The sequence below is a fragment of the Bacillus rossius genome, chromosome 1, assembly GCF_032445375.1.
Source record: "Bacillus rossius redtenbacheri isolate Brsri chromosome 1, Brsri_v3, whole genome shotgun sequence".
Lineage (NCBI taxonomy): Eukaryota > Metazoa > Arthropoda > Insecta > Phasmatodea > Bacillidae > Bacillus > Bacillus rossius.
This window is the reverse complement of record NC_086330.1, coordinates 248,608,140-248,620,561: the sequence shown is the minus strand read 5'-3', so window position 1 is coordinate 248,620,561 and position 12,422 is coordinate 248,608,140. Positions and strand designations below refer to the sequence as shown.

The window sequence follows — 12,422 nt, the reverse complement described above, 5'->3', positions numbered from 1 at the left end:
TTGTTTAAAGGTTGTAATATTTTTTAAATTTAAATATCGCGCCCTCTGGTAGCAACACTTGTTACTAAATATATCGATTAGCATTCGACCTATCGAATGGTGCTGCGCCCTGGCAGCTGAAATATGAAATAAAAGTAAATATATCTATTAGCATTCGATCTATCGAATGGTGCTGTGCCCTGGCAGCTGAAATATGAAATAAAAGTAAATATATCGATTAGCATTCGACCTATCGAATGGTGATGTGCCCTGGCAGCTGAAATATGAAATAAAAGTAAATATATCGATTAGCATTCGACCTATCGAATGGTGCTGCGCCCTGGCAGCTGAAATATGAAATAAAAGTAAATATATCGATTAGCATTCGATCTATCGAATGGTGCTGTGCCCTGGCAGCTGAAATATGAAATAAAGATGGCGACGGTGGCACACTCTGGTAGCCAACTTGAGAATCAAGATGGCGGCGCCTCTGGCAACTATTTTTTGAATTTGCCGCGCGATACTAGCGACATCTACCAGCCAACTTGAGAACCAAGATGGCGGCACCTCTGGCAACTAATTTTTGAATTTGCCGCGCGATACTAGCGACATCTACCAGCTAACTTGAGAACCAAGATGGCGGCGCCTCTGGCAACTAATTTTTTGAATTTAGCGCCATCTGGTAGTCTGTGCTGGAATTAAAGATGGCGGCTGTATAATAATTTTAATTTCAAATGTGGCGCCTTAGGTATGCATTAAGGAAGGCAAAAACACCCTCCCCCATTTATCATAAACTTGCCGTCAGTACGTAGCATATATAGATTATTTATTCCACCATATTCCAATTGGTCTCGTGGTCTAGTGGTCAAGGCGTCCGCCTCGTAACCACGACATCCTGGACGTTTTCATGTCCCATGGATCGAATCCCAGCCTCGGCACTGAAAATATTTTAGTTAAAATAAAATAATACCTGCTGCTACCTGGTGGCGACCAACAGAACTATATGACATCACACAAGATGGCGGCCTCCAGCAGCCGAAACAAGATGGCGACCAGGAAAAATCAAGATGGCGGCCTCCAGCAGACGAAACAAGATTGCGCCCAGGAAAAATCAAGATGGCGGCCTCCAGCAGACGAAACAAGATGGCGGCCAGAAGAAATCAAGATGGCGGCCTCCAGCAGACGACACAGAATCATGACGTCACGATTCGAAGTTGGTGGAAATTTCTAGAAATACAAAATGGCGGATTTGCGAATTTGCGGATTTGAGATTTGCGGATTTGCGGATTTGCGGATTTGCGGATTAGCGGATTTGCGAATTTGCGGATTTGCGGATCTCCGGATTAGCCACTGGATTAGCGCATAAAAAACTGGATTTGCACATAAAAAACCATAAAAAATGCGTACAAAACCATAAAAAATGGGATAATCCCCGGATTACCCTGCTCCCCCCTCGCCTATGTTCCAGAGTCGGCACGCTCTCCCTACTTCCATTCTTTGTGGAATATGGTTCAGTGTAGAAGAGAACAAAACAACCTAAATATCACTGGCGTGTGTGTCACTCACCCTTGTGAAGCCAGTGCACATAAAGATGTTCCATACGTCGTGCACGTCCTCTTCCTTGAGACCTGCGAGCTCGGCGGCCCTGGTTAGGTAAGTGTGGCAAGACATCGCGCGTTCCTTGCCAGTGATCAGTTTGTACGTGTAATCATCACAACGTGTTCCTGTAATGTTCACGTTGCAGCTCAAACCTCAAGTCACAAACAGGCCTGTCTGTAAATAACTTTTAAACATCTATACCTGAGCTTCACTGTGGATGACTGACTTACCAATGACATCGTGCACGCTGGCGCCATCTTCGTCGATGCCGTACTTGATGGAATCAGCAACCACAGTAGCCATCGGCCGCAAGTATGGTAGGTTGCTCCACAGCCGGTCGTAGGTGGTGAGATGTGTAGAATGAAGCTGGCGTGTTTTACCTGCACACAAACATTACAGCACTCAAAAGTTCTACAAAATAAAAACCAGTGTCATACCATTAATTTATAACGCTTGTGAATGTTAATTGCTTTAGTACCTAACTGAAGTAATTGACAACATGTTTAGTATATATCAACATGGAAGTGTTTTTTTATAGATTTTAATGAAACACAAAATTGTCTTGAGTCATCAGACAAAAAGTATTTTAAAAATACAATGTTACTCAAGTGACAAACGAAATACATTAGGATAAGATCATTTCATGCATTTTTTATAAATAAATATGACTTATGAAATTCTGATTGTCTTTGTGTATGTATGTGCAAGTGTGATTCATTACTGGTTATTTTCCTTTGGCTTAGTGTATTTTGATTAAATGTTTTATTGAGAATATTTAAGAGTTAATTATTTACTTTTATAAATTCTGTTGAAAATTGTAGATGAACACTAGCAGTTTACTTAAGCTCTAAGTACAAGCCATTCCCCTCCGGCAGCCCAGGGAGTGGACTATGAACATGGAGCACGAGGGACTGTAGTATTGAAGAGAATCGTGATGCCTCAAGCAAAGTGCACGGTAATGTCCGCTATGTTTCGCACATTCAGGGGAGTATATGGATCATTCTTGCAGCAAGCTGACATGCTGACTGCACTTGGTTTTAGTTTATTGGCAGTGGGACATCCTGGTGTAACGACTAATGATTATGACTGCGACCTCTGTGAATTTTATCTTGTGCTATTGTTTACCTACCTGAGTAAAATCTTTCTTTAGGGTTGTGTAGGTTCCAGAAATTGACATCTCCAACCTAAAAATTATGAAAAAATAAATGTTTAAGAACCTTATTCTATACACATTTATATGAAGCTTAAAATACTGAATTTTCATTTTAAAATGTCACGGAGTACTAGGTTATAAATAATTTTCTTATTTTACCACCTACAGTTACATGCATATTTAACGATTTATTTTCAAAAAAAGTGAAAATAATTTGTGGGCAAAGCTTTATTTTCAAATAAGTTCAACTATATTAAAAGGTAAGTTAATTATTAAGCAGTAAAATGACCAATTCAGTGCAGTTGTGCAAGGTGGTAGTTGTGCTGCTGATAACAAACAATCTTTGAATCATCTTATTAACAACAGTCTAACCTGCTGGCTGAGAGTTAGTTCTGTGCTACGAGTCAAGGGTCGCCATTTATCCCTTCACCTCCATATTGCGGAAGGTAATGGTGAACCACAGCAGGACCTCGCATAGTTTTCTCACATTGCCAACCCCCCATGGCGATGGTTGGACGATTGCTTTACCTGTAGACAATGATTTCAGAAATTGCGATCTCATTTAGCATATCCTGGGTGGTAGACTATCTAGCCATGACTTGGCAGCAATCACACTGAACTGAATTGACTGTTTCAGGATACATCGTATGCTGGGCTGCGCTAAATTAAAAAGGTCCAGCAGTATCTTCACGATTATGCTGCAATGGAGCACTTGATGCAAGGTCATCTTGAAAAAGTTGTGTGAAACAAGATGCTGATCCAGGAAGTTCATCATTTTACTTCTCGCATCCTCTGTCGTCCGCCTACATCTCAATAATATTTTCTGTTACTTCACTGGGCAGAAACAAATGATCCGGAAAAACATTTGCGTTCAGTGGATAAATTTCAGTTTTTTCAAAGCCACTCGTTATATTTCCGACCGAGGCAGCACTTTCGTACGCTCTCCCAAAAGTACCAGCGACTTGGTGAAGCCATACAGTTCTACCAGCGTGCGTTTTTAGCCAGGTGCTCATTTCTCAGTTGTAATATGCATCGAGTGGTCCAAAAAATAAGATGTAAAGTGGCTGAATCCGATAGGTGCAATGCGGCGGCAGACACAGCAATATGACTGCGTTGACCTTAGCAAATTCCAGTTCTTCTAGGTTTTTGTGGCTACTGTGGCCATCGAGGATCAGAATAACTTTGTCTGTAGGGTTTGCAGCCAGTGGAACTGACGAAATATTTCATAAATTTGAAAAATAAGTCACCAGCCATGTAACCACTATCATAACATAGTTGCGAGTTTCCTGGAGGTGCACCATCAAAATATTCAGGTTTATAGTTCTTTATTGGGATAATCATTGCAGGCGGAATCAAATTCCCAGAAACATTCTCACAGACAGTGACAGACATGATAGCCTCGTTCAGCACTTGTCAATGCACCGACTTTTTTTGCCTTCTGTGGAAATAGATTTGGTGGCTTTTGGATGGTGCTGAGGCCAGATTCATCCATATTGTAAATTTTTGATGGTGGAATATCATTATCGGTCACCAACTTCTCTAAGAGCCCAAAGAACCTCATCACTTGAGACTTATTAAAAGCTCTTTCCCTTGCTGAGGAAGTGACTTCAGGAGCCTTCAACGATATGGAAGGGTTGCGCTCCCTAAAACCTTTTTGCCAATCCCAATCATTTGTTTATCTTCGTCCAACCTATTAGAAAATCCTGCCTTTTCTGCAAATTCGTATGCCAATTTTCTGACATCCTTCTGTTAAACCCAAAGAATCTCTTTCCAAAAGTAAAAACTGTTGATTTATGGAAATATCAAAGGTATGCTTGGAACGATGAATAATCACGAAATGACGACGAAGTGTGGTGTGCGGAACTTTTAATGTTTTAGAGGCCTTAAGCCATCCCATCTTGTTGTCTTTGACGCTTTCAATGGCCTTCGCCATTATCTTCCTTTGACTACAAATGACCTGCAGACTTTTTTGATAGTTGCTGGGTGCCCTGAATATAAAATAAAACAGGTTTTAAGTATTCATAAATGTAAAGAACTTTAGGGTAAGATAACATACTATGTCATTTTACTCCACGAAGTAAAAAATATTTGCCGCCTTTTGCGACTTAAACTTTAAGGTTGCTTAAATTATTCTTCAATATTAATAACCCATATTAACCACAGTTCAAAACAAAGTAGCCAAACACAACAACAAAAAAACTTACCTGATACAAATTTATCGGCACTAACACTATCGACGAAATAATATTTTCGAGTGACGAAATCAAAGCAATACACATCACATCCAAACAACGCAAGAGGCGGTCTCAAAATTTTTTAGTGGTGTCGCCATCTATGAGCAGACATGTAAATGTCATTTTGGAGCTTGTGTCGCGTATATTTGAACCAATATAGGTACTATGTCATTTTACCTGAGTATACCATCTTAAGCACAATTCCCCTAATATGATAGGTCTGTACTAACAAAATGTTTTAGTAATTGCTTGCGCTTGCTGTTTTATTCACTCCTAGTATAATATTGTCAATTCTTTAACAATTTATCACATATAAAGGTACCTCGGTGGTTGAGTGGTCAGGTCACACTCTACCATCAAGGCAATACGGGTTTGATTCCCTGTAGGGTCTAACTATAATATGTTGCAAGTGAGAGACGTGGTGTGCCTTGCTGTCCACTTTGGTTTGCTCAGGATAATCCCATTTCCCCCCATCAGAATTTGTTCCATCAATACTCCATTAACATCTCACCTCTCATCATTTCTAATGACCTGAATGTCAACAAGAAGTTATGCTCGATCCATTTCGATTTGAGACAAATATGTTGTTATAACTAAATCATTACTCCTGATCAATGCACCACACGGTTAAAAATTGCCTGGAAAAATACTTTCATATGTGCACTGATTACAGATGTTTCAACAGAAACAGCATTTATATATTAAAATATTAATAATTTTTATGATAAAAATAGTTTTTAATTTTTGCTACATAAGTGAATCATTTTAAGCAATACATATTGGCATATGAAATTAAATTCACCACAATTATATAATTATAATCTTTAAAAAGTATATAAGATTATCATATGGAACTTACTGTTCGTTAATTAAAAATTAAGAGAATTAATATTTATGGCAAAACAATACACATAAATGAATGCATGGTGGTAGCACTGAGTGTGAGAGAAGAGTAACTGCCATGGCACGTGCCTGGGAGCCCTCCACGACGGAGATCCGGCACAGCTCGCCCCGACGCACGGTCCAGGTCCTGGCCGACCTCCTGGGCACAGTGAGGTCCTGCACCGCCTCGCCCAGCAGCGCCTCGTGGCGCAGCGTGTCGTACAGCTGCTTGTCCACGCGCGCCGCCGCCGGGCTGTCGTAGCAGATCACAGCCGGCCTCTTCGCGAACCTGCGCGCTCTGTCGCCTCTACCGCACCAGCCCCCAGACATGCTGCTGGTCTCGCCTGCAACCACGTGCAACCTCGCTGTTGGCACGTGCGTCTCGCCCAACATCTCGGCCGTGACAGTTCTCCAGAGCTGCCACCCACATCCTGTCCTAAACTTCAATTCATTCCCAATAACAGTTTTGTGCTCCATTTTATCTCTTTGTTTGTTGTCGTTTATAGGTAGGTACCTAAACTCCTGGAAGATAAAACCTGCTTATGAATTTGCAGGATTTTTGTCATTAATTTATGTGTCTGTAAAACCTCTTTATTTTGTGTAGCATGTTGTTGAAGCATTTTGTGTAAGTACGCTTTAGTATCTGCTGATCTCCAGGCTTCCTTTTTATTTCCTAGAGTTTGCTTGGTATACGCTTTCACTTGCCTTGGTGTTCGTTGATTGTACTTTATATTTCTCTCAGACTCCTAGCAACTGCGTCCTGTTCCTGCTCACATTTATGCTGCCAATCTATACAATAAATGACTTATGTTGGTTAAATTAAGCACTGTGTCACACCTTCACATGTATATGATTCATAAGTACATGCATATAAATTGAATATTCTTCTGAGCTCTATATGACTCATATAGTAGCTTCTTGGCATCTTAATTTTATACTATGATCGTTATTGTAAAACTACTCATGTCACCTTTTACTCCAGAGAGGTTAGGATGATGAGCCAAGCAGTGTTAAAGTGAAAGCAATTTCCTAACAAAGACCCCCTATTACAGATTGTTTAGTTATCATATATTAATTTTTAATAGTGTGCAGTTCACAGAGATGATAAATGAAACATGAGATTTGTATTATTTGTTGTATATAAAATAGATAATTAAAGAAGTTAATTAAATACATAGCTGGGATGGGAGCACCATGGACAATAATTACTTGTTCTACATCTGAAACACGAATAACTTACGTATGTCTATGTGCACAGCCTCAGTAGTGCATTCGCCTTATAATCCTCGTGAAAGCGAAATATTAATCGAACTATGGCCGTATGTCTCTCTTATAGGTTCATGTCCTGGGTCCATGGTCCGGCCTCGCTCCCACCCGAACGTTCACTTGTCATTACAAAGAAGACATACCCAGGTGCATTTCCCCGTATTTAACAAATTCTGCATGCGCCCAAGGGAAATGCTTTTATGGCCATATCCCTCAGAGGTTAAGCCCGTGGCTCCAGGCGATACTGCTAGAACTTGCTGATGACACATTGCCTTCTGCAGCCCGCATGTGCGGAGCTTAAGAGTGCTGTCTACTTCGCCTCTCATCACTCTCACCCCAAAGTTAATTAAGTGGCGGTCCTCAGACTTGAAAATTTGTTGGACTTGAGTATATTCTGCTCTTGTCTTTGGCAGGAGGAAATGTACGGTAGGAATTGGAAATCCCACTAATATTATAAATTTGAAAGTTTGGATGCATGGATGGATGCGTGGATGGATGCATGGATGGATGGATGGATGGATGGATGCATGCATGGATGCATGCATGGATGCATGGATGGATGCATGCGTGGATGCATGCATGGATGCATGCATGGATGGATGCATGGATGCATGCATGGATGGATGCATGGATGCATGCATGGATGGATGCATGGATGGATAAATGGATGGATGGATGGATGGGTGGGTGGAGGGGTGGATGGGTGGATGGGTGGATGGGTGGATGGGTGGATGGGTGGATGGGTGGATGGATGGATGGGTGGGTGGATGGATGGGTGGGTGGATGGGTGGATGGGTGGATGGGTGGATGGATGGGTGGGTGGATGGATGGATGGATGGATGGATGGATGGATGGATGGATGGATGGATGGATGGATGGATGGATGGATGGATGGGTGGATGGATGGATGGATGGATGGATGGATGGATACATGGATGGATACATGGATGGATGGATGGATGGATGGATGGATGGTTGGTGTTGGTGCACCGAACGTACAGATAAGTTGCGGCATTTTAAATAAATTACTTTTAAGGTACACACTCGCGATAAATAGGGATGCTGTCGACTCACGTGACAACGGTCCGAGATAGGGGTATTTTCTCTTGGATATGATTTTATCAGCCACCTTCACAGCACTTACTGCTTCACAGTTAGATTGTGGGAATAAGGAATTGATGTTTCATGCATATATCCATGTTTACCACGAAAACCTTTGGAACTCATATGCAGTAGGTAAACTAAGAAATCAGTACCAACAGATTTTGGAATTCTATAGTCTACAAAAAATTCTTCACTCGCAAAATTACAGCTTAAAAAGTCGTCAAATTGTACAACTTCAAAATATGCTTACAAGTAGTCTTGCACCTCTAGATAATGCACATTAGACTATTCTAAAACGTAGAGCCCTTGTAACACCCATTGTTGGCCCGGTAATGTGTAGATTGCAATGATTCTGCTTGTTGAACTTGCTGTTTTAAGCTCTGATGGAAGTTGTCAACAAGTTTTTTTTAATATTTCTTGCGTAATGTTTGAACACATTTCGTCTTTGGGGCCCGATGACAACACTCATTTAACTATGCCAGGTGCCCGTCCTACATTTTTTAAGCACCAGCTGATGTACCCGAGATTTACAACGGAGGGCTACAGGCAGAACACTCCCGAATTGTCCATTATACATGCCCCTGTGCGCGGGCACGCCCCTGCCGGGCCTCGAACTAAAGAAAAAATCTAATATTTTTAAAATCAATTTATGAAACAAAATATTTCTTAAAATTGGTCGTACTACTAATGTACCTAATTTCATTATTCTAGGTCTTTTCCGTTCCCGCGTTATTTGAACGGCAGAGAGACAAATAGCAAACACATTACTCGAGCAACAAACATTGCAACAGGATCCTTAAGAAGCCTGTACCCTATGTTAAAAGCACCTAATTTACCACACAGGAAAAAACTCCAACTTTACACTCAAATTGTACGCCCGCAGTTGCTATATGGATGCGAGGTCTGGGGCTATGCTGCAAATCACCATATAAATCGGCTACAAGTTAAACAGAATAATTTCCTAAGGGCCATTTTAGACTGTAATAGATTTACGAGTAACGAAACTATTCATAACGCACTTAAAATTCCGTACATCCGCGAAATAATATCAAAGAATAATAATAATAAAATGTACCTAGATTTACCACAGCACGAAAACGCACTGATTAATTCAATAGCGATTTACGACCCGTCCGAGCAACGTAAACATAAAAATCCTCGTTTAAATTAAAACTATAAATATTAAAAACGAAAGCGACATGGATTCAGTTTTAAAAAAAGTCTTCAATAACTTTAAAATTACATAAAATAGCTCTCCGAACACCTCGTGCGGGGGCCTGCGGGGCCCCGGCCAATCACAGGCCTAGAAGCTCTCTGATTGGTCGGGGCGCTGGGGGCCTCCAAACAAAACTGTTTTTCCGCCCGACACCAAGTCATGGCGCCAATCGCTGCCATGGCTGGCCAATCCCCTCCTAGCACACGATGCATGCGACCCTCTCCCTGCATGGCTAATCCCAGCATGACTAAGGCGTATAGGCTTCGGCCTGAGACGCACTTAGGTCCCTCCCTAACCCGGACCCCTCCCAAATACACTTAGTTTTAGTTAGGTTAGGAAAAAAATAAAAAAAAATAAAAAAATCCAAGGCAGTCGCACTCCAGCTCCGGGCGTGTTCACACCGCGCAGAGCCTACAGTTTAAACTTTAAAGTTTACACGGCCTATACAATTCAAAATGGTCCGAAGCACGCAGGTGTATATACAACCCCCTCGGGTTCACTGCCTGTGTTGTTAGGGCTGACTCCCTATGCCTGAAGGGCGAGACCCGCCTGGCAGGCTTCACCTCCAGTGCCGGCCGCGTTTCGGAAGGCATGGGATTTTGAATCATAATAATAAAATACACTTCTAGCTCACCACTTAATAATAGCAAATTAATTTTCTTACATTCTCTGCATTTCTCTCTCCTAGCTAATTCAAAATGGTCCGAAGCATGCAGGTGTATGTACTAACCGACCTCTGGGTTCACTGCAGTGTTGTTAGGGCTGACTCCCTATGTCTGAAGGGCGAGACCCGCCTGGCAGGCTTCACCTCCAGTGCCGGCCGCGTTTCGGAAAGGCATGGGATTTTGAATTAACAAAGCTAGTTCCGTAAATCTATCATCACCTAATTAATTTTCCCTTCCCCGGGATACGTAACATTTTACAGTCACACCACTACAACACGCGCAACAATCCACACACACGTCGTAGCACCTTGTCAAGGCAGAATCATGCAGGTGAACTGGCAGAGGGAGCTACCCCAGCCCTCGCTGGGGATCCGGGCCGAGAGGCATGCATGCCTGTCAGGGCAGGGCTCTGGGGGCATGTACAGTAGCTTTAAGTCTAGATTAAATAAAAAAATAACAAAAAATAATAAAAAAAATAAAGAAAATAAAGAAAATAATAAAAAAAAACTGGACGAGGGCATCTCTCTGCTCGAACAATAATAGAATAGGACGACATTCATTTACTAATTTCACTTTCTATTTTTCAGGTTTAGATGACAACAGCCTGGGGGCCAGCTACAGCAATACTGGTTTAGCCTAACTTTGACCGAACTATATTGGAACGCAATAGTTCGGTCCTTAAGGCGGCCAGGTGTTTACTAATCTATGTAATTTCTTTTACCGTATCACCAACACGACCTCACGATGATATGCCTGTGTGAAGTGACGGCCTGAACTACCTTGTTACATGCAATAATGGGCTAACTGCCCTAGCATGTTTCTGTGTTCCCAGGGGTTCGTAGGAGCGGCTTGCACAGCTTTACACTACACGCCACACCCGAATTTAACTAGGTCACTTGAAATTACAGCACACTGACAAGCCTCTATTGCACACCAACACGACACTACATCACGCCAGTTAGCCGATCTAGCTGGTGGGGAGCTTCTCTCCCCCGCCGAATTAGGTACACGTAACTTTTTTAGCATTACACAACCTACCAGCGCACACACAGGCCCGTGTGCCAAACTTATCCCACAAGACACGCGCCCCGCCCGTTGATCCAAGTGATTCTACAAAAGTGTGGGGTGCACCTGATTTACTATGCACTAAGCGAGTTATAGAAACTTCGGTTTCTGGTCTCGCACACACTAACTGCCCCGGATGGCAATATGATGGATCGGCGGCGGCGGCGGCGGCGGCACAGCACATTTCAAGTCACGGCGGCATGTGATGCAGCCCAGCTAGCTCTGTACCTGCGCGTGGCCTTACTAACGTTCGTAACAATATATATGTATATATATGTATATATATATATATATATATATATATATATATATATAAAGTTTCACTACTACGTTGTTGAAGATTCATTTGTATCCATGACAATGGGATTTTGCATTGTTGATGCAACGGCTACTGAATCGGTTTTTTTTTTTTTTATCTGCGGCGCCGCCGTAAGCTGTACAAGAGTGCCTGCGAGTGAACTGCCGCGGCAAAGCACGGATATATCAGCTAGCTTTTTCTGTAAGCTTGGAAGTCATGTGATGTACTAACTTTTTATGTAGATAGAATATATTTATTATTATTATATCTTTGTATTTACTTTACTTTTAATAGAATATATATACATATAGTTTTTTACGATATAACGATAGCTAGATGACCACTAACGTACTTTCAAGTCACAATTTCACCAGTAAACATGCACAGTAAATCAGCTACATATGGACGGCGGGGCCCGGTTTAATAATTGCGTGGGGTGCACCGAGTGAAGTCTAGAAACATTAGTTTTTATCGTGATAAATATCATATCCAAGAAAATTAAGCTGGAGTTAAAAAAATTTAGCAGGAATAACGTACATTATATGATTTTATAGGATGTTTTTTTATATTTGCCATATATTCTATATTCAACCGCAAAAGGGATGAAAAGACGGGCAGTTAGGTTTTATTATAAAAGTAATATCTCTGAAGCTAATCCAGCGGTATGTAACTTAACAAATGCGGTATGATTTATTTACATGTGAACTCAGCCAATTTTTATAATACTTGGTGAAATTATATTTCTTAAAGAATTGAAGAATTTTAAATGTGGTTTTAACATTCGAAAATAACACCTTCTGTTCAAATTAAGCTTAATTTAAATATTGGCAATGAATAATAAAAATAATTTATATTACTTTCTCTTATTCAACGTTCTCCAAAATATCACTCAAGTTTCCATGGCTCCACTAAATCAGTAATGGAAAAATTAATTTCAACCCTATATAAACGTTAAGTTATT

At 41.2% G+C, this 12,422-nt stretch overlaps 1 protein-coding gene across 1 annotated transcript in view; it reads right to left on the bottom strand.

Moving 5' to 3' along the window:
* Positions 1-12,422, bottom strand: part of LOC134527450 (uncharacterized) — a 43,055-nt gene that overhangs the window by 23,174 nt on the left and 7,459 nt on the right. The window contains exons 2-5 of the mRNA XM_063360143.1: positions 5,938-6,191; positions 2,708-2,762; positions 1,809-1,958; positions 1,546-1,703 (exon numbers count right to left, since the gene is read on the bottom strand). Coding sequence (XP_063216213.1) covers positions 1,546-1,703; positions 1,809-1,958; positions 2,708-2,762; positions 5,938-6,177 — 603 coding nt within the window. The 5' untranslated portion in view covers positions 6,178-6,191. The remainder of the gene's footprint in view (positions 1-1,545; positions 1,704-1,808; positions 1,959-2,707; positions 2,763-5,937; positions 6,192-12,422) is intronic.